This window comes from Sinohyriopsis cumingii, chromosome 13 (assembly GCF_028554795.1).
Source record: "Sinohyriopsis cumingii isolate HCF-2022 chromosome 13, ASM2855479v2, whole genome shotgun sequence".
NCBI lineage: Eukaryota > Metazoa > Mollusca > Bivalvia > Unionida > Unionidae > Sinohyriopsis > Sinohyriopsis cumingii.
The window spans coordinates 43,686,376-43,710,386 of NC_142973.1; the positions used below are offsets into that span (position 1 = coordinate 43,686,376).

The window sequence follows — 24,011 nt, forward strand, 5'->3', positions numbered from 1 at the left end:
GAGAAAGTGATACATATTTTTCACTGTCAGACAATCACTTGCTCCCATTCATTGTGTGGCAAGAAAGTGATAACAGGATGAACACACATCAGATTAACAAAACAAGAATTTCAGAAGTTTGACTTACCTGCTCCTTTAATGGTTCAATATGATTGACATAGACATGTGCATCTCCTAAAGAGAGTACGAAATCTCCAGGCTGAAATAAAAAGAGAATTTCTATGAACTAGGTGTTGCAAGAAATACCGATCTCCTCACCATCAACATATTATTAAAATTTTCAAATTATTAATATACGTGATAAAACAAGTTTTCTTATGAAATTTTGCATGAAAATGATTATTTTGCTAAATTTTTTTAAAACACTTAAAGTTCTTGATGTTTATTTTTTTTGTAAAGTCATTTTGGACTACATACCCACAAGGTAAATTTTGATGATTTAGTACCAGGTTGTAAAAACTGCAAAAATAAAAGCATGTGTAAATTTCTCCATACATACAGTAGATATCAGAGAAATTGAACGTTCATGCAGTGTTGCATCTAAGTTTGAGACAAGATACATGACATTTCAAAAAGTGTGCCAGCTGTTAATTAGCGTGGTAAAGATTTGTGAAAGTACATGGCAAGAGAGACATTCATGCAGATGCCATGATAAAGTAATATCAACTGTGTGTCCACAAAGCAAAATAGAGTGCATGTTCTTCTACTGCAAATATGAAACATTTAAATTTCTTAATATCACTTGGGGAAAAAAGAGTAAAGTCACCATTTTGGACATGTTCATCCATGAAACCATGCCATATACACTTTACACTGCATTCAAGTAGTCAATCAACAATCAAGGTGTAGCACATGAAAAAGATGACAAGTCTGAAAGATTATGAATTTCCAAAAAGTCAAGACTTGTCAAGGATATTTTGGATCAATTATTAAATATAAGCAGCACATTAGTGACTAATTTGGCACCAACTTTGGATCTTTTACACCACAAAGAGCTCAAAGGACTAGAGATTTGGCACCAACTTTGGATCTTTTACATCACAAATAGCTCAAAGGATTTTAAATTCGGATCTTTTATACCACAAATAACTCAAGGTACATAAGATTTGGCACCAACCTTGGACATTTTACACAAAATAAATAGCTCAAAGGACTGAAGAATATGCTCTTCCACTTATCCACTGGAGATAAATTATTTGAAATGTGGGGTTAGAGGGTATGTAGGTTCAAATCAAGTTGTGCCATGTTTTTGTTTTTGAACCTCTTATGTCAGTAATTCAAACCTGTGAAGGTAGAAAATATAGTTTTTTAAGCCCCAATATGACAATGAGTGGAAACAGCAATTGATCAGCAGTGGTGAATCAAATTTTTATAAAACTCAAACTGTGTGGTCTGTTCAGTAATTTAAAAAACTGACTTACTATATTGTATCAAAATTTTTTTTTAAGTTTAATTTTTTTAAATCACTGGTAAAATAACATAAAAATCATTTATGAATGATATTTAACTAAAACGAAACATTAGGAAATAGTGGTAACATGTCCATCCATCTGTAATTCATTGTCCTTCATTCTATCCATCCAGTGTCAACTTTGGGTTAAAGTTTGTTCAAAAGGGCAATATCTCCTGAATGCATCGGTGGATCATCATCATTCTTCACTCACAAATGAAATGGGGAGGAATATCTTTGAGACTAAAGGTGCAAAAACTCAAAGGTCAAGACAGTGGGCCAATTTTTTTCATTTTAGGTGAATGGTACAAGGTTCACGTTTTGGAATCTGGCAGTATGTACTGTTACCATGCACAAACAGAAATTGACATTTAAAAACAGCTTATGTTGGGCATACAAGATCTCCATGGATTTGAGGGTCAAGAGTCAAGGTCAGTGATCCGATTAACTGGTTTAAAAAAAAGAAATAAACATGACAAACAACAACAAAAAACTAAACAAACATCGTGTGCTCATGGATAGGCACAGATTCTGAACCAGATTTATTACACAATCATGTATAGATACCTTGAGGCCTGTGACACGTGCAATCATATATGTTAGTAAGGAGTAGCTGGCAATGTTGAACGGAACTCCCAGACCCTGCAAAAAGAATATAAAATATGTTTATAATAACTGAGTCATGTTTTCTCTATCTCGTTCTCAAAAGACCTGTAGCGCTATAGTTTTCATTGAAGCCTTCAGAGCTTGTACCCCAATCTGGATCTAAGTCAAATATTTTTCAAACAATAATTAGATTCTTTTCCATTTTGTTAGAGTGAATCAGTTTATGCTTGAAGAAATTTTATACCTATCAGCTAACTTTGGGTAAATCCCTACATGACCAATAGCAAATTGGGTTTATCCTATCACATGACCAGTAGCAAATTGGGTCTTTCCTACAGTGTGGCCAATAGGAAATTGGGTCTTTCCTATAACATGACCAAAAGCAAATTGAGTCTTTCCTATGTGACTAAGAGCAATGAAATTGAGTCTTTCCTATAACATGACCAATAGCAAATTTGGTCTTTTCTCTGATATGACCAATAGCAAATTGGGTCTTTTCTCTGATATGACCAATAGCATATTGGGTCTTTCCTATCATGTGACCAATAGCAAATTTGGTCTTTTCTCTGATATGACCAATAGCAAATTGGGTCTTTCCAATGATGTGACCAATAACAAATTGGGTCTTTCCTATGATGTGACCAATAACAAATCAGGTATTTCATATAATGTTCACCCCTTGCACCAATTACTCATCCAGCATACATTTACATGAAGCTAATCCAATCTATATCATTCTCTAGAATGGAATGGGATTTACATTACTGAAACCTATCATATAAATGGAAATAGTAGTAATTACATAAAGAAAAGACTGTTGAAAATTCTAAAATATTAAAACAAGATCTTGACCGATTTCATCCAGTTTTTGCAGTATTGTGCTTATGTTAAGTCAGACCTAGACAGACATAAAAGCTGTTGGGGAACATGGAAAATGCTACAGCAGGCTGCAGTTGTAATAAATGTTTTTCTTCTTATTATTATTCTGAAAATAAATACAAATGGACAAATTCTAACTCATCACACCAATAGTGTATGTGGTAAGTATTTTGGTGGGGACGGCTACAACTAATTTTAATACCCTTCAATGAATGAGAATTTCTCCCATAGGGTGACTTACTGGAAAGTTCCAATGTCTAACCTGTGACCCTAACACATACACACTAGCCCTTGTTTACACTGTAGCCTTAGAACTAATGGGACATCAGTGTGGTGCAGGAGGGAATCTTGCAATCGCAACAGGTATATATTACGTTATGAAAATTTGTTTTACCACCACCCCAAACTACAATTTAAGATCAGTAATAGATAACTGATGCTACTGCATAACTGAATTTGTCAGTTTAGTGGGATGCTGATAATAGCACAAACTGTTGAAGGAAAACTCAAACTTCTACTTTAGAAATGTAGATTTCTGTCAGATGGTATCAACATGGGCCACCACTTTTGGTGCTATTAGAATTGGCCCCGAAGAAAATGGTGAGCCAATGAGCAAAGGTGGAAGAAGCTTGCGTAAAACTGACAAAATGCAATTTTTATCATATTCCAAAGGCTAATGAGTTAGGTAGGCCCACGAGGTAGTAATGGCTTGAAACTCATGTGCTTTAATCTTCATGAAAGAAAGTCCCTCTCATTAAGGGACTGATAAGCTCTCTTGATAGTTATGGTATCCACCTTGAAATGTATGAAACCAAAATATCAGCCAATCCCCGATAGAGGAATGAAATAACACTTCCTGCACTTTCGTCTCCATTTAGATGCTGCCAAATAAAAATGTAAAACCCCAAATGGGCATAAGTATTTTTTTTTTAATATCACCCAGCACAAAAAAATCTGAGCTTAATTGGCAGTGGAGCAACCGATGGAAGCTGTTGTTTTTGTTTAAAAAAGCCTGGACTAAGGACAGCAAGCACCAAAAGGTTCATAGGAAATGGGGAAGGACCTGCAAACTTCCTTCCTGAGCCTTTGCATTGATCCTTTCATGAGCTGCACTGCTGAGGGAGAGCACTGAATTGGGGCTGATGCTTGGACTGGTTCAGTATGGCTCTGAACAACTAGAACAGCACTTTTTGGGCAGTGACCCAGATTAGTTTTGTGGTGTTAGCCTTGCAACCAATCAAATGCTAAAAACACCATTTGCGTTGAAAATGACAAATTATTAAAGTTGATCCTGGCGATCCACTAGGTGTTGCTGGTATCTCAAATCTTAAACCACAGATGGGATGAGTCCTCTAAATAGGGTCTCTGCTTCCAGGGGACCCGTCTTCAGAAGGTTCTTATTTTGCTCCACTATGAACTTGGATGTGTACAGCACAACATTCTTGTGGAAAGGAAACTGCTTCTAAAGCCATGGACACAGATAACACATGCCTAGATGGTTTTGCAACTGCTACCTACAAACATTGAAGGGCAGATGGCAACAGAGTTTTCCCTTTTTGCAGGCTGAGAGAGGCTGCTGAAAAAAGGTTAGTATGCGAGGCTGTGACAACTGGAGACCTAGCCTTTTAGTTCTAATCCTTCCAATTTTAAACTGAAAGGCTATCCCAGATATCAACTGAAATACCCACTTGTGCTGCCCCAGCATAAAAAAGTGTGTATGGTGGGTGGGTGGTGGTTAACGGGCCACGAATGGGTGTGAATCATATAAAAAGCTGCAGAGACCCAAGGTCTCAATGTAGAGAGGGATGGTAGGGTGGTAGTGGACAGACAACTATTTTTTTTGTAAGAAAATTAACCACATCTGAGTAAGGGGGTAACAAGACTTCTGTGTGTGGAGTAGCCCCAGACAGTCTCTCCAAGCTGGAGAAAATGTTAGTTTCTTCAGAGCCTGGGACACAAATCTCTTCCTCTTCCTTGATCAATGGTTGGGAGGAGGTGCCACCTCAGCCTGTTCATCAAACTCAAGAAAATTTATGAGGACTGACAAAACATCCTCATCCTGCATTCAATCCGAGGAAGCAAGACTTTGTGACCCAATGTCTTTCTTTTGCAGTGGAGACCTAGGAGGTAGGGGGTAAAAGGTACCTTGACCCATAATTCTTCATGTTGAACTAAAGGACTGTCCTCAGTGGCAGATTCAGTATATGGCTGGGAGCAACTCAACCCTCCAGGAGTGTTTGTGGAAAGAACGGCTGTCCCCCCTTCCTCCTTTACCACCCAACTTTGTATGATAGTGATGTCGGCCGTGGGGACAGGACCTCCCAGGACTATAAGGAAGGGAAGGACCAATCACTTCACTGTAATGGAATATCCTGCATCATGTATAGATTTAGCAGAATTGGGGTGGGTGGGGTGGTGCCAATCTGATCCCCAAGTGCAATCAGGTGTTGATACAGGATTCAAAGGCAGCCTGGAGAGAGCGAGGGTGTATATGTTTATGAACTTGACCTGATCCCTTTCTCACAGCTAATGTACTTGTATTGTAGCTCCCCCTTTTCCAGATGCGATCTTGTCACCAATAACAGGCTTCGCGGAAAGGGTGCAGCTCTTTCTCTTGGTGCAGGGTAAGGATGCAAGACTGAAGAGGGTGTTGCTCCTCTCTCACAGAAGGATACGACTTGCTCTCAGCCCTACAGGATGCAGGTGCTGCTCCTTACTTGTGGGAGAGTTTGACTCACTTTTCCCCCTACATATCCTCCAATTGGAGAGGTCCCATGGCATTGTACATCTCAGAAGAGACTTCCCCAATCATTCCTTGAGACCCAAGGGATTCAGCAACAGAAGAACCAGAAAAATTCTGAGGAAGCCCATTTCTTTCTCCCCTTCTAAATTAGTATATTTTCAGTGAGATCCCAGACCTCGTCTGACGATAGAAAGCAAAAAGGATAACTATGTGTTCTTTTACAACTGCACAAGCAACACAGGTGGGATTGGTATCACAGGGACTTAATCTTGTGTCTACACTGCTGGAAAGGCTACCCCACATCTCCATGGAAGTACCCACTTGTGCTGCCCAAGCATATGAAGTGTGTGTAGGTGGGTGGGTGGGGGTTAAGGGGCCAGGAATGGGTGTGAACCCTATAACAAGCTGTAAAGACCAGAGGTCTCAAAGCTGTTCCATGGTACCATTACTATTAAATAAATTAAAACAACTGCAAACTGTCTTATTTTAGTTATAGTTGGCAATGCTTTATTTCTCTGTTTATTTTGGGACAATGATGTCAGCAACACTTATTCCAAGTATTGGAGACAAAAGTTAGCATAAAACAGCTTGGTATGATGCTTATAATAATAATAATAATAATAATAATAATAATGGATAATATCATATATGGACTTTTAATAATGAAAGGTGTTCAATCATTAAGCACACATAATTAGGACTGGTGTGCAAAAAGAATACAAACAGCAAAAGTAAGATTCAATGGAATATGAATTCCAGTGCTTCATTACTGTATTAAAACAGAAAACAGAGCCAAGAGGAGTCCACATACAAAATAGACAAGGAAAGTTATAAACATATACCTACCCAAGCTAGAAAAAGGAATAAAATATTTCTCAAACACAGTAACTATTATGCTGACATCCATGTGGTGGAGTATCCTAAATGCAAAGTTAGAAGAAAAAAATATATATAAAAAAATACTAGAATCAAAAATTGCCAACAACAAGGGAGGGAGGGAGAGAGAGAGAGCTAATTCCAAACAGGAATAGTACTTGATCTTTAAATAATTTCACATAGTAAAATCAATCCACATAATGAAAATGCTCAATTTGTGTTGTATGACACGAAGCAAAGGCAATTTTTCTACCAAGTATTTTAAGCTGCCATAATGATGGCAATGACCAGAGAAAGAATGAGGGCTAGTGCACATGGACCAGGGTCACGGGTTAGACAGAACTTTCCAGAAAGTCACCCTATTGGAGGCTGAATTCTCCTCATATGGTGGAAAATATTTTCCATCCTGAAAAGATAAACCTAAACAAGCAACAGTTATTAGTGATATTAATTACAATTTTAGAACAGATATAAGATTTGAATGAAATTTGTGGAAAAAACTATCAGCATTAATTGATTAAAATTGTCCCTACAGCCTCTTACTGTGAAGGAGGAAATACATTTATAATTAACATCATAGAAATTTTTTTTGCAAGATGAAATGAATTGGATATTAAATTAAAAGGAAAAAGAAAAAACAACATTAGAACTGATCAGTATTTACCATATCAGCTGATCTCTGGTACAGCTGGCAGGAAAGTTCCCCATTAGCAACATAGAAATGGACAAAGGCATGGCATGGGGGGAGAGCCATCTTGGGCAAATCTAACAAGAAATAATTACAGGTTTCAGTGCTCTAAATTGTACACATCCAAGTCATATAAATAAATAGTTTGATGAAATATACATTTTGAAAAATTCCAATTGTCTATAATAATAATAATAATAATAAAAGATAAATGGATTTTACAATTCAAACACCAAAATGTCAAAACTATTTCATTTTAATTATCATATATATATCTCTATTCCTTGAGATTTAAACCCAAATATCTATGGCAACTTTGCCAAATGCTGTGACATTCAACTTCTTTACCGAATACACCACAAAAACATCCCAAATTACACAAGGTATACATGTTTCATTCCAGTATTAATGTCTTATCTGAACATTACTATAACTGCACCATCATAAAGTATCAAGATGACAACACTTTTAACTATATCTGTGCAAGCAAATGCATTATTTTAACATCAGATTCATACCTCTACTGCAATTTTTGCCCAAGCCTATGAAGCCCAACATCTTTATTGACTGTACCAATGCAACAATTGCAAAAATGTTGATCAAATGACACTAACAAAGCGTTTCAGTTTATTAAGTTTAGTACAATATAGTAGCAACATCTGTCTGATCTTTTTCGACTATACGTATAAAAGTAAATCGATTATGTAACAGGGTTCATACTGAACCATGAATGATAAATTCAAAGACTTTTCCCAAACTTTCAAAGACCACAAACAGAGATTTCCAAGACCTATTTTTGCTAACATTGTGTATACAGGTTATATGAGAAAACAACGAATGCCAAATACTACAATATTGTTTACTGATTAAAGTCAAACTATAATTAATTTCCTAAAATAGCATTATAATGATCTGGAAGATAGGGTAACATTTGTTATTTTTTCAGAAATATGTAACATACGTGTCAGATTTAATACAAAATAAATTGTTCTCTTAACAGACATCAGCACTGCTTTAAATGCATTATTATATTTGCTTTTTTTTCTCTTGAATCATTTTGGAAAGAGATGCCACCACTGTCATCTTTTCCTCTGCTCTTCTCCTAAGAGCATTTGACTCTGTGACAAGCACAATGAGTCCTTTTAACTCTGCCTCTTCTGCTTTCTGTACAGAGGAAGCACATAGGCTGGCAATGTCAGCTTCAAGACGCAGCTGTTTGGCTTTAAGTTCTTCCACTTCATCCAAGGCTAACTCCCATTTCTTTCCTTTTTGGTTTTTCTTCTCATCCTTCTCCTCTGCTGTCTTCTTATCCAGAAAGGCATGGTACTTATGTCTTGCAGAGGAGGCATATGTCATCATTTCATTGCTAATGATGATTTCCAAAGGTCCACCTGCTTTTCTCATTGTGTCAATGATTAGCCTTTGAGCTCTGAGGCTTTTTCTGCTGAGGTTCTCAACAGATACCTGTTTGTTGACAGAAAATCCTCTCTCCACTGTTGCCTGCCCATGTGACAACAACAACATTTTCTGGAGAACATTCCAAAGTTCAACATATTCTTTTCTTTTAGAAAGGACAGAATAAAACACTTCATCAAGGCTGTCATCTGTTCTATTGAAGCATTTCAAGGGATGATTGTCCGATTGGATAACTTCATCCACTAATTTTCCGTACTGAGTCAATATTAAATCACATCGGGACTCTACTTCTCTTCCTGCCTCACACATAATTCTTAGGACCCTACGGAGTTTTGTTTCTCCCTTTTCCTTATCTGATTCTGATTGCATAAGTCTAGGATCAGCCCAGGACATGTTTTTCACCAAGGGATATTTCAGAGGTGATTTCTCAAACAGCTTCTTTACCATTTCAATCATAAAGTCTCTGCACTCTGTTCTGAAAGCAAATCTATCCCTGTCTGAAGCTCCTGCCTTTAACAAAGTTTGTAAAGCTGAAAAGCCAACATTAACTTTTCCTGCATCAAGGAAATTCTCTTTATCAAACCTGATGCTCACTAATGCGGTCACAGAATTTGCCTTGGACATGATTTCAGGTTTCACATAATGTGACATGAGGTCTTTCACTAACACTCCTAGGTCTGTGGCAAGGAATGGAAGCATAGGTTTATCTGTTTGGTAAACCTCCAAAAAGGGTAGTGTGATTCTGGCAATAGTTACAAAGAACTGCAGCTTAGCTTTAATCAAAGGATTCCCAACAGCATCAAGAACATACTTAAAGGACTTGCAGGTTGGTACTGTTATCTTTTTATTCTTTGCAGCTGAACAAAAGTCAGCGAGATGAGGCAAAAGAAAAATGACCCTCTCCACTGGTTCAATATTCTCATGCCACCTGAAACAAGGAAAATCATAATTGGTTTGATTAAAACAGAAAAGAATTCATCTATCCTAACTGAAATAAAACAAAAACTAAAAATAATTACGGTAGCAATGAGAACTTGAATCTTCTTTCAATACCAAGTAAGTTAAATTAAAAAACTTTCAGAAATGAAGTGAATTAAAAAAGTAAAATAGACTGTATAAATAGACATCGAGTAAACCAAACAAATATTTGTACCTGTGTTTACAATACTTGAGTGGAAATACAGTTGATCCTGTAATGTCCATGAAATCTTGTCTTCTTGCTGGTGAATCATGGTATAGGTGGTACACACTGCTCAGAAGAGTTTCCAAATCCCATGGTACTGCTGCACAGCCACTGCAAAATGCATTATGCATAACATGAAGACCACAGCTACCAACTTCTAACATTTTCAAGGGTGTTGAATGTGAAATATGAGACTGCAACAAGTCATACAATTTCCAGTTAACTGCTGGTCCATCCACTGACAGCTGTAGAAGACCCTTATATCCTATGTCAGACAAAATGGGCTCAAACTTGTCCACCAGATCTTCAGCACCAGCATGACCAAGAAATTCAGAAGTGAAATCATATTTGCTGAATTTGTTGCAGTCCCATATCCGTACATGCAGGTCCATTTGCCTCTCCTGCACATCTTTGTTCAGAGTCTCATCAAACAGAAGGACATACAATTTGGCCTCTCTCACTTTCATCAACAACTGATCAGCAAAATAAGGTGCTATTCCACACACACCAAGATAAGCTGTCTTGCGTTCACTCATGAAAACTGTTCAGCAATCTTACTGTCAGGAAACATTGCTTTGAAAATATTGTTGATGCCCTTGCATGAATTCATGCTGTAGTGGCTGTGAATACATTTCATTGTCCATAGAACTTCCGCCCGTAGTACTTCAGATTTAGTGCAAAAAGTATTTAAACTAGTCTTTAAAGTAGAAGTTGCTAGAGCTGATTTGGTAGGCTGCTTTGTACTCATCATACCATCTGCTGCTGGCTGTGAAAAGTATGCACTTACTGGTGCGACGTGTTCTGCAGATTTTTTATTTTGTTGGTGCTTATATCCTAGAAACGAAACAAAAGTAATTATCATTGCAAGAATTTTAATGAATCTAAATGAAAACAAATAACTTCATGATGTATGAAAGTAATTTTTAATTCGGTCTTACATACTAGTAAGAAATGCTATTTAGACACAAATTACCATTTAAAAAATGGCTTCTGAAAAAGTGAAATAAAATATAGGGGTACAAACAAATGGGGATGTATAGTCAGGCTATAGATACACAAATCAATTTCGGCAATGTGATTTTTAAAAAATTTTTTTTTTACACCACTGGGGAAAAAGGTCGAGGGTCGGCAATGAGAAACGGGGACATTCCGTCAACTGGAAACAAATTTTTTCATTCTTTTTTTTATTTGCCTAATCAAATGACTTGACTTCCTACAGTTAAAGCTTCACAGCACACGTTAACGCCATTTTTTTTTAATACTCGCAATTCAAGAACAACAACTCTTGCTTAACTCTACTATAGTGTACGCATGCGCACTTTGAAACTGTTTATCCGTGAATTGAATTTATTACAATGGATGTTTCTATATTAAACCAAGGAACATTATTATGTAGAACAAAATTTTCGAAAATGATTTTTGTCCCTCAAACGTGTTAAATAAACCAACAGTATAAGTAAATTTAAACGGGCCCTCTTTTGCCATATCTCCCAAATCATCAAACTAAACAATATCTTATTTTATACCCGAAAAGTAATGAGTTACCATTATTTTGCCCAAAACTACCAATAGCTTATACTTCTGCATCTTTGTTTCACTAAATGAACAGTATGTAGTTACTAATTTGCAACTTACCTTTGGCATGACTTGTAAGGGCTCCTACTCCCATTGAAGCCAAGTTGATCGTCTTTTTACACAATGTACAAAAAGCCTTTCGTTTACATAATTTATCCTTTTGCAGCCATTCCTTGTATTTCTCTTGTTCAAGCCAGATATCATTGAAAGAGCAAAGACCTGGCATTTTTAAACACTGAAGATGTAAATCGACTGAACAAATTTTGAATCCTCGAGCGTAATACTTTCGCGCACTTTATACGTAGAGTGAATTAGTGTAATGAACATTTTGATTGGCCAAAGCTGATGGACTCGTCCAATCAAATTGAACGATTCGTCAAAAGAAAGAAGCCAGGAAAACCAGCTACATCAAGAAGCTAACGACCTTAGGCAATTTTATTTGTGACTTCCTTTGATGAAGTGTGTAGCCGTCTTGCTTTGATGAAGAGTGCATGTGTTATTGAAGTTGCCGCCGAGGCCAACTTTGGATGGCCAAACAAAGCCTCTTTTGTTATTGCGGCGGCAATGAAACTGAACGGGTCATCAAAAGAACGAAACCAGGATAACTAGATTACATCCGAATCTAACAACCTCGGATAATTTTATTTGTGATTCTGGAAAGAAATTAAACATTTTTGGGTTTATTTCAATTTTCAAAGACTTTTAAAGACCTCAGGGTAATATGCTCGATTTTCCCAAACTTTCAAGGCCTTGAAAATGCTACCTCATTTTTCCCAAACTCTCAAAGACCTTCAAAGACCGTACAAACCCTGTGTAAACAGGGCTGAGCAAATTTTTTTTTTAACCACTAGTCCAGGACAAGTGGTTTCAGAAAATTTACTAGTCCCACCTTTCTCTTCACTAGTCCCACCGTACTCGTCACTAATCCCACCTTATTTTTCACTGGTCCCAAAATGGTAATCACTTGCCGAGATTTGATGAGACGTATGTGCTTAATCCATAGAAAAAAACAAAGAAAATAAAACGATATACAACATAATTATTTCTTAAAAGAATTTAATTTTTCAAAAACATTGGTTGTTATACATTTGGCTTCTTCAGGTTCATGTATATATGTTTTAGCTGATGGATTTGAAAATATGTCCATGTATATGTCTGCCACCTGCACCAGCACTAAACTAGCAGTTGATAGCTGTGTCTGGGTTAAAGTCCTCAAGCTCTGGTCCATTTCCAGAAATGTTCATTAGCGTTTGTAAACTCTTATGGTTTAAGGAATTCCTTAAAGAAGTCTTGATTAAGTTCATTGAACTAAATCCTCGTTCACACTCAGAAATAACTACTACACACTCATTATCTGTCTTACGTTTTATCCCTCCATTTTCAAACAAATTTACCTTCACCGAATTGCCGTTATTACCTTACTTGCGAAAATAATTTAGCAAACTCAGTAACTATCAGACTGCTTGACAACTTCTTCTAAAGTGATCATAACATCAATTTTCTCTTTTAAATACGAACTGAAACAACTCATTAATTAGCGTAATTGTTTCACTTCAAACACAATATCGCACGTGGAAGTTAATCATCTGTATAATCAATTTTAATTAAAGAATCATTACTGTCATTTAATCAGTTCATAAAGAAGACCAACACTGATGTCAGTAAAGTACCTTTCATTAATTTAAATGCACTGACTCGCTGGATTAAAATCATAGTGAGCCGCTCGTTATGATCTAGATTGAGTAAATTCATTGCAACAAAACCGATTACAACACTGCTAATTGATCATACTGGCTTTCTTTTGTTTGACGTGTTTTGATTTGCCGATAATTTGGTCGTTTAGCCCAATATGCAGTCAAGCGGTAAAAGGATGTAAATGTATACACGAAGAGGGGTAGAATCAAGTATTCAGTACGCCAGAGGGCATGATTGGCTAAATAAAGGCAGATATAGTGATTAAAGCATGAAAATAAGGACTAGCCTGACTTTTTAAAACCCACTTGTCCCGGACTAGCGACTTGGAAAATTTTACTTGTCCGACTTCAAAAATGACTAGTCCGGGACGTCGGGCTATGGGATTTACTCAGCCCTGGTAAATATTATAAATATCTCTTCCCGTGTTGAATCCATACCTATATGGTAATTTGGCCTAGCACTGTACTGTTCAAAATCATTCCAACTTGTGCCACCACAAAAAGGTTCATCAAATAATGCCAATAAAGCTAGTGGCTATCACTATATGGAAAGCATGTGAGAAATAGTGTTAAAAGTCTTCTTTAGATATTATAATTGCAACATCAAACAGTTGTGAGATCACATGCTTTTTAATTATATCTGTGCAAGTAAATCTATTTTGTTAATATTGCATATAGTCTATTCAAGAACTTAGAATATAGGAAGGAAATTCTCCTTTCCATCTGATAAAAAGGAGAGAATTTTCTGAACAGAGCAGACTGAGTGAAGAAATAAAGGAAGGTCTGAAATTAAAACGAATCTTACACTTGAATGTTGTAGAATAGACCCTGAAGGGGAAATCAAACTCCTACCTCACAGCCTTGCAATATCCTATACCTTTACTGACTTCCATTCATACCCTAAACAAGCTGCTAAAATGAAGCTGATATTTCAGAAGTCTTTGACTGCAGTGTGAATGTTTATGCCGAGAAACCATCTCACAATCTGTGCTTCGCAGAGGCATGTGCATGGTTAGCGTATTTAGCTTCAACATGACCGCAAACTGAAATTTAGACTCAAATCTTTCTTGTTTTCTGTGGGTTCATTACATGCAGTCTGAGTCCTAGTCAACCCTGATCTTTAAAATCTTACATTGTTTCTGTTATCCCAAAGATGTGTCCAAAGTATTAACAGTCTCCAATTTATCAATTCATTAGGTGATCCAAGTCATAAGTCCTGGCAGAGGGAACTTTAAAGCAACCCCTCATCATCTTATGACTGACCATTGTCTTTAACATATCCGAATAGATTTGCAGTCATGTGCAGTCAAGCAGTGGGATATATGCATGGCAACAGCCACCAGACACACTCAAAATAACTTGGTGATCAAGACTAAAGCACACAACCAATAAAACACAAATTTTATTTAGATTATTCACACATGGTAGATGTTCACTGGCGGAAATTCAGGTATCATTGTGCAAATTCACATCATTATGACTATGGTCTAGAACTAAGAAACAAAAAAGCAAAACCAACAAGCTTAGTAAAATTAAACAACAAATAATTTCCTTAGAATACCAAGTGAAAATTTCAAATGAAATTACAATATTGTGAATTAAATCCCAAATAGTTCTATATAAAAGTCCAAAAGTATAGAGTGTTCCAAATGAATTCCAGTACTGAATGTGATGTGCCAGCAGCCTTGAATGAACTGATGTGCTCAGTTTCAACGTATAACAATGATATAATCCAGAATGTCCTTGAATGATTTCACAATAATCCCAAAATAGTGATTTACTACAAAATGTTCATGAACACTGTAATTTCAATGAATAAATTTTAAATTAGTCCAGTCAAGCTTTATCTGAACACAACAATGATTTTAGAAATGAACTCAAAGTAGGAATGAAACAATCTTGTTTATTTCAAACGTATATACAGCATGTCACCTGACTGTTGACACAACAATATGCCCTGGACCTAGCTCATTTACAATGGAATTTTCCATCAAATTCGAAAACAAGATCAGGTCTGTTTACTTAAATTTTTTAGCAAATAACCTGACAAAAATCAGGTAGGCCATGTTTTTTTGGGGCCCTTATTATCTACTATCATGGACAAAAGTTAAACACAATATATATATATCGATCTCGCTAGGATTTTAAAACACGGGGTAAAGGACTCCCAGTTTGGTAAAAATAGGACTCCCACCATCAAAAGTTGCAGTCCCTTCTTTCCTACAGAACCAACACAGACGTGAGTGCATCTATTTTTAGATGAAGAGGCTTCCGTAATGTAATCACTCACTTTAATATAGCTTCATTACAACAGTCCATTGAGGATTGCAAATTTATGGTTTATTTATTTGTCTACGTCCATGTAGTAATTTTAGGCAATGGTTAAATAGTATCTGATTTGCTGTTTTTTCCCCGTATTTTCGCAAATACGTGTCAAGTCAGAAAAACAGCTTAGACCTTAAAGCGCATCTCGCGAATTCCACAACATAGTATTGTCCTCTACGTTTCTGACCTACATAATTTGCAGTTTAAAGTTAAATCTTCAATAAAATAATACCTTGGCTTTGCTTTCAATGATTTGTATATTATTCTGAAAATATCTGCCCTATGATGTACGAAAACAGACAATCTAATAAACTGGTACATCCCAGACTTAGCAAAGTCCGCCATTATTTCCCGTTAGGCCTATTGGTTCACTTACAGTTTCAAACTAATTTTATGACGAAATAGTGTACAAGAGGCAGTTAATATATATCCAGATCACCGATTCTGATCTTAAAAAACATGTTTGTATGTTTTATCATCAAAGGATATCATGCACGAAATATGCTTGTGAATGGGCAGGAGTTTGTCAACGTAACTGATATCAAAACATGGCCTAGCTACTGATGCCTTGATGAATACATTTCGCTACAATACTAGAACTAACCAGGCTAAGGCGAGGGGCATTTTAAAAAAACTATGGTCAGTCAATACATCTCTTAAATAGCTCTTGTTCATCCATCAGTGATACTGAATTTTTTCAATCTAAGTAAGGACTTATTCCAAACACTACGCTAGGCATCACACACTTTCTTACACTTAGTTACTGTCCTATCCGAACTATCAATTCTAGCAGTTTTAGCACTCTTCTGAATCTCGTTACAATCTTCATAAGTTTGGCGTTTAACTCCAAAATACTTATCCAAATTTACGAATGGCATTTTGTCTAAGTCTCAACATGTCTTGATTCTCGTGCACTACTTATTCCGATACATTCGGAAATGAACACAGTAACGAAAGCTAAAGTTGTTTATTTGATATACTTTTATAGATGACCACATGTACATCTCTGGGTCTTTCTGACTCTGAATTCAATCACTGTAAATATCAGTACATTTTCCCACCCGGCCGCCAGTCAAAGCCTTTGAACTGGCCGCCCAGCTATTGCATCATGTTCTTTTTGATGTACTCTTATAATGGCAACATGTATGTACATCAAGGGGTCTTTCAGTCACTGAATTCTGTCATTGTAAATATCATCACAACTGACAGATCAACACATTTTCCCACAAAGCAGGTGGCTGAAACAGGACTGGCAAGTCTTTGAATATTGCCGCACACCTATTATATGCGTATGGAGGACTCTTGCCTCAGTGATTTTCTGCGTCCCAGATAAAAAATTGGCATCCAAATACGCGTAATTATTTTTGTTGTTGTTGTAGGTTTAACGCCATTTTTCAGCATTAGATAGGCTATACATGGCGGCCAGTATAACTGGTGGAGGAAGAACCCTGGAAAACCCAGGGAAGAACCACCTACCCACGAGAAGCTACTGGCAGGCTTTCCCACGTACCCACGCTAGCCGAGCCTTGGACTCGAACCCACACAGACAGAGGTGAGATGGCAGTGATCCGGAACGGTGAGCACTTTAGACCACTCGGGGCCACCGCGTAATTAAGCCTTTCCGAGATATATATATATATATATAAATATACACACACACACAACTTGCAAAGTTAATTTCCTATCAAGTAACAGGTGGTCCATTTTGATTGAATAGTGTATTCGTGCAGTTTGACAGCATCAAAGGCATTATTTGTATAAATTGTAAAGCTCTTCATGCCAAGACACTTTCTAAATAAATCTGATGAAATTTCCGAGTGAATGTGAGAGGTTGTCTAAGGTTTTCCTACGTGTTGAAATGGTAGGTTTTCAGAAAAGCTGAAAACAGCAAACGGTAGTGAATGAAAGACAGGTGATGCATGACATAAAATAAAATAAGACAAAATCATTACATAAAATCTTAACATGCTGAAGCAATTCTACTGAAAAAGGCAAAATAAAAATTACCTGGCGGATTCCAAGCTGACATAATTATTCTGCGATCGTCAGGGTTTGTCTTGATGGTCTCAATGACTTGCTTTAGCTGGTCTACACCTTGCCCAGTGTAGTCTGTGTGCATATCTTTGTACTCAGCTCCAAAATGACGCCACTGGAAACCATATACAGGGCCAAGATCACCTGTAACCATAAATTGGAAAGTGATTCACAATGATTGAAGCCTTAAAAAATAAATCAGTTTTTGGGAATAAAATGTTTCTTTGACAATGCTTAACTAACCTTGCAAATTCAGCCCTTCATGGCAAGTATTAGCAACAGAAGTGCAAAAATATTGTCTGTTTCTGAACAATGTAAAATGGGGGAGGGAGTGCATGGATAAAAAGTGGGTTTCTTCTTCAGATACCTTACCCAGTCTTAATACCATAAGAGAATAGGAAAGAAAAGGAGAGAGTTTTGTTCTCTTACCCCAAAGTTGGCCCTGTCTCTTATCTCCTAAACTAGCTTTGAATCTCACATGCTCTTGGCCCCTTTTCTAACTATTTTAACTTTTAATCAATTTAAAATGTGAAATTTTAACTATTAATTGGCACCGATATATTGTGAAATCATGTACCTATCAACCTAGCCAACCACCTACAAACCTACTGTGAGAATGCTGAAATGACTAAAAATAGGAAATTCTTTTCTACTGTATTGAAGTCAAAGTAACAAGCTGATAAGAAACAGATTCCTGGGAAATGAGGGGTCAATCTGTGATGACAAAGAAGTAGGTGAACACCTTCCTTAATAGGTATGGCAACTTTCTGTCCATCAATAACAAATAGGACATCCATCCATGTGTGTACAACCTGTACATAATAAGCAGGTGGATCGGTATCTGATAGGGTTTTGTTGTGCCTATTCACACCCTGCAACATGTTATACACTGAAATTTACAACAAAAAAAACCAATAAATTAATAAAAGGAAACAAAAAAGGGCAGGTAATATTTCAACAGCACTTACTATGAAGGGGAATAACAAAAGAAGCACCTCTTTAGGAGTAAAGTAAAAACAGGTTACAAAATGTCTTTTATTGAAAAGCCAATGTTGATATGAACCTGCTCTCAGGATGACAAGCAATAACAAGATTTTACAAAGGGCCACTATGGTAGCCACAATGGAATTTAGATAAGCACTTTTCATTTAGGAACAACTAGACCTTGATGAATATGTGTGTAATGTGCCATGGCAATCCTCCAAGTAGTTTAGGAAGAATAGCTTTAAACTTTTTTTTAGTAATGGACAGATGGTGGCCAACAGGCAATCCAAGAAGTTCCTCTGGTCTGTGAATGGTGAAGATCAGTCAGTAATTTGCAAAAGCTTTGTTCTTTAACCTGCACTATATGGAAACTGCATTTGAATTATTGAACTTGTGATATCCATAGAGGATAGTGCTTTAGTGTCAACTTGTAAAGCTACATTTCCTACTAGATTTGTTAACCAAATGTTTGATGCAGCCAGTTATTATATGAAAGCCTGAATGTAATTTTATCTGAATACTAGGGTATAACTGCTCAAAGAAGAGGGAAACTCAATTTTGCATTGTATTGACTTTTAAAAAGTTCAATGAATTATTCCTGAACTTTCACGCATGAACTTGGATCATTATATGGAATAAGATTTTTTTTTAAAAAATTCCCCCCAAACAAACAAAACAGAGGACTAAGATAGCCTTGTATTGCCCACCCAGGTAGTTCACACATATCATTATGTTGTTGTTGTTGTTGTGGGGTTTAACGCCATTTTTCAGCACGATAGGCTATACATGGCGGCCAGTATTAATGGTGGAGGAAGAACCCGGAAAACCCCGGAAAGAACCACCGACCCACGAGAAGTTACTGGCAAGCTTTCTCACATGCCCACATTGGCATATCATTATGTAAATGTAAACTCCCACATAGTGGTCCTCCTCATAACCCACTCCCCAGCGTCCACTCAATATTTATGGCCAGAATGCCTTGGCACCAATGAGTTTGTGTTCAAAAGCACCTCTTATGAAATGCTACCCATCTAACATGACCAGCAGCCAGCATATTAATGCAAAACTGTAAAATGTTCTCCTTATAAGCGGTCACATTTTATTTTAATGTGTCCAGAACCAAATATTTAATTCATGTGGCATGGTAAGTAAGCCAATTATCTTTATTGAGGTCTCTTTCCCGATGTCATGTTTTTGTTAGAAAACAAAGTGTTGGCTAAAGCACATGTACCACTAAGGTTAATATTATATCATTAACATTGAAATGTACAGGAAATGGGGTAAAACAATGTTTTGGGCTTCAAACAGCAGTCAAATTTTTTCTTTGATGATTACAACTGGATATAATAGTCAAGATCATAACATGGTCAGCATAGGCTAAATACAGATTTTGTGGATTAAAATACAGAGAAATTAATGTTGAACAAAGCCTGGAAAGAAAATTTTGAATGCCAAGGATTGTAACGAGATTTAAATGACATTTTTGAATGGTTGTCATGAGAATGCCAACAATACCATAGCTGCCAACCGTCCAGGCTCACAATTAGTGAAAACAGGGTTAATTGTCGTGAATCTGGAATTGAATTAGTGAAAAATTCCATGACAATAATTCCATCTACTCTGACCGTCAATACTCACTATATCAAATTCGCAATATAAAAATAAAACACTACATATATGTAGAAATATTTATAATTATCAAGACATGATACTGTGGCAGACCTGAACTTCCTCAACTGCTTGATCGTAAATTTGTTTTCTAAACAGTTCAGACTTCTTGCCTGCTGGTTAATCTTGGTGACTAAAATTGCTGACTAATTTTCTGCTGCTAAGGAGGCCCTAAAGTCTGTCTTATTTTTCCTGACTAGAGAAAATACTCTTTCGCTGTCACTGTTGCTGTGAGGAATGCACAGGAGCTGCAGCACTTTGGGTTCTTCCACTGGAAAATTTGGAAGCGATTTTCAAGTCCGGGAACATTTGTCAGAACAAATGTTTAGCATGGTCTCCAGCTGATAAAGGTAGATTGTGTTCGACAAGAAAACTCACAAATAAAGCTTCAGCGTTGGCAGCCTGCAGGTCTTCCACTGATGGCTTAAAATATTCCAGAGCTGAAATCTGCAAATTCTTAATTTTCCCAACTGCTGAAAGTTTTTTGCAACCGACGTGCTTCCTCACATCGTCTCTGCGATGGCACACTGAGTGCAAAAGCATGATGAATATCAATGTTTAATGACAGAATGCACAACCAATTTTTGATATATTCCAAATTAAACTTCATGTTTTGAGTAATACATTTCTTTTTCCTTGGTGGTCTTACATGCGATGCTGAACGACAACTCAAAATCAGTGTTGGTGACGCATGCACGGAGCAAAATTCCAGTTAGGCCTCAGTTTCTGTCAAAAGCATTTGTAAAACTACTCTTATACATATAGATTAAAATAGGCTAAAATGGACCAACTGTACTAATCGGCTGTAGATCTATTAACATCGTGACCAGCTGTACCGGACCGTTTCGGCAACTGTGAATATCACAACTAGCGCTTAACGGGAAATCTGTTATTTTTATTAAAATTTAAAATAATTGATAATTGGAGAATTCACGAATTTTTGGCTTGCAGTGTGAATACGTGAATCGCTGAAAAGGTCATGAAATTCACACCAAATTCGTGAGGGTTGGCAGCTATGCAATACCCCACTCGTATTTCATGCTGAAGAATAAGAACTATTAACATGTTAACTTGAAATAAGTCTGTTCCTAAGACAAGAACCTTCTAATAATAAACGCTACTTTTAAATGAAGAAATTAAAGCTTTGAAGTTATTTGTAACTTTCTTACTACATACACATACTTCTCACAAATACAGGCCCACTCTCAAAAGGACACTCATTTCATGTGGCCACTTTTCTGGTGCAGAAGGGATAGCCATATAAGAGGTGGTTAAGGAGAACTGAAGGGAAAAAGCATAAGGCTTCCAAACACTGTTATTACTTAAAATAAATGAAACAATAACAAAAATGATATTAGGAAAGATTAGATTTTATACTTATTCTTCATTCAGATTCAATCCATGTGAAAGCATGTCTCATTTTATCTATGCATGCATAATCCCAATAAACAACATGACTAAAATAATACAACCATTGCTTGAAGCTTAATTACTAATGAAACAGTGTCTATATGCACTAATTAACACAGATTACTGAAGTTCACACCTCACCGATTCTTGGACAAAACCACATAATTAGCATAACGTGAAATGAGTTGGCTGGAACATGTTTTTGGGGTAAATAATCCTGAAATAGTTATTAAACAAGCCGTTTTCTTGAGGCCATGTCCGGTCTTTCACACATTTTACACCAGCTGCAATTATCCATTCAGCATGAATTGGCTTGACTGGCGAGAGTTTCAGTACACTCTAGTGGTTGAAGTTGGTTCATACATGAGGCAGGCTCAAACAAAGAAGTTATTCCATTGTTTTAAAATTTAGTTAGCATCTTCCAACTTTAATTGCCACCCTGGGTGACTGAGTGACCTAAAGCACTCACCTTTATCGATCCCTGCCATCTCATCTCTGTCCATGTGGGTTGGAGTCTCGGGTTCAGCTAATGTGAGTATGTGAGAACTTGCCAGTAGCTTCTTGTGAGTTTGGTGGTTCTTCCCAGGTTTTTCCCTGGGTTCTTTCTCCACTGAGATATGCTGGCTGTCATGTGTCTGCTTCACATGTGGAAAGATGATGGGGATCAAAGTTGAATTTTACTACCCTTCAGCTACTGTGTTAAAGTCAAGGTGGTCAGAAAGTAATTGATGGTGCAATTTTATGATAGTAGTGAACCATATAATACCTTCTTCTCTATGTGTAAGCCCAAGGTTGTTGAGAAATTCACGTGAACCATTAGCATCCCAAATATGAACTCCTTTTTCACTGAGCTTTTTGCCATTTGTACAACCTGCAATGAACCACAGCAATTCCTCTGCTACTCCACGCCAAAATACCCTCTTTGTAGTCAGCAGAGGAAATTCTGAAATAGATAAATGAAAAAATAAAAAATGATTAATGTTCACAAGAACTATGACATAACACATTTTTGCACATTATTTTTGTAATGAATGATTAATTAGGTACTTATGTAATCCACAACATAAAAACTTTACATCGTTAAATATTTGGGTAACCTGAAAAGAGCTGGACTGTGGAATTGTCGATTTTGGATCTTGCCCTCATGGAACTGTATTTTTCACTCATTATCTTCCAGTGTGTATTATGACTCCCATTTTACCTTAATAACTAATAATTCATTGATTAAATGACAGACTATGTATTTCTGAATGTTTTTCACTCCAGAAAATAACATGCCAAAACTCATGTGATCATGAGTTAAATGCAAAAACTAAACAAAAGCTAAAATGGAAAAAAGTGTACAACATGAAATGCAAGTCACATTCTAATTGAAAATACATAAAAATCATTATATTTGTAATAATCAAACTTAGTTTGTGACAAATACAACCATTTTGTAAAAAAATAAAAAAATTGGTAGGAGGTAACTTTGCCATGTAAAATGTCAGCATGCTGTTAATAGCAATCAATCTGTACAAAAAGATTACTTGGGAATTTTTGTATATTCCATTTTGAAGAATACTACCAAAGTACTGGTACAGTGAAAAAGTACTATGGTAGGTAGCAACAGATCAAAACAATGTGGTAAACCAGTATACTGTGCATCTCTAGTATATACCATATACTGAATGTGGACTATGAACCTTTCTTATAAAAGCAGAATTAAAGTATATTTAACAACTAAAATTATGTGTATTCCCCCTTTTGACTTAAAAGCCACAGTGCCTTTTTTTAAAAATATAATAGCCACAATGCCCTTAAAGTCTCTTGTTCAATTTACCTCTGTAATACTGGAAATATATATGCACAGGATAAGGATAAATATATATAAAAATTACCCTTAAAATTAACACATGGATTTGACAATTGTAAACAAATGGCAAGAGCTACAAAATTTCACTCACCCAGAATACTGGTCCTCAACCAGCTATTATACAAATATAAAAACTGATAATGTTAATGAGCAAATTTAAATCATGTTAAAGTTTGCTTTCCAGAACTTATTCTGTGGCCCTTCTACCACCATTTATAAATAATTACAATCTGAGACCAGTCTGTTTTCTCTCTGGTAAGCATTTCTTAGTCCTGAAAAGTCAAAGCAATGTGCCTGTATGAGCTTGATCAGTGGAATTTTAACTCCAATGCTAAAAAATTTTATTTGCCATTATGAGTTTTAGTGTCATTTCAGCTTTGATCACTACATGCAGAATCATCTATGAAAGTGATTTCTTGCAATTAAAAACTTGGAAGATGCAAGTTTTCTTGTACATAACAAGCATACCTAGTATAATGTTATCCTGATCACTCACCATTTCTGAGGTTGAACCTCATCTGCATGCCAAATATGGAAAGAGTATCCACTCCAGTCCGGTTGCTTTTCCTGGTCCCATGATCAATAATCTCTTGTATTGCCTCCAGATATTTGTATTCACAGTGTC

General features: G+C 36.5%; 2 protein-coding genes across 3 annotated transcripts in view; both read right to left on the bottom strand.

Moving 5' to 3' along the window:
- LOC149785315 (thymidylate synthase-like) overlaps window positions 1-24,011 on the bottom strand; it is a 40,106-nt gene that overhangs the window by 3,714 nt on the left and 12,381 nt on the right. For both annotated transcript variants that reach the window (XM_089979209.1, XM_089979210.1), the window contains 6 exons: window positions 23,883-24,010; window positions 22,298-22,474; window positions 17,443-17,613; window positions 7,219-7,319; window positions 2,018-2,092; window positions 128-199 (listed from right to left, as the gene is read on the bottom strand). In XM_089979209.1, coding sequence (XP_089835335.1) covers window positions 128-199; window positions 2,018-2,092; window positions 7,219-7,319; window positions 17,443-17,613; window positions 22,298-22,474; window positions 23,883-24,010 — 724 coding nt within the window. The remainder of the gene's footprint in view (window positions 1-127; window positions 200-2,017; window positions 2,093-7,218; window positions 7,320-17,442; window positions 17,614-22,297; window positions 22,475-23,882; window position 24,011) is intronic.
- On the bottom strand, window positions 7,327-17,423 carry LOC149785316 (uncharacterized). The gene is made up of 2 exons (XM_089979207.1): window positions 9,812-17,423; window positions 7,327-9,586 (listed from the first exon to the last, which is right to left on the bottom strand). Exons 1-2 carry the CDS (start codon window positions 10,375-10,377, stop codon window positions 8,269-8,271), a joined length of 1,884 nt encoding a protein of 627 aa, XP_089835333.1. The 5' UTR covers window positions 10,378-17,423; the 3' UTR covers window positions 7,327-8,268.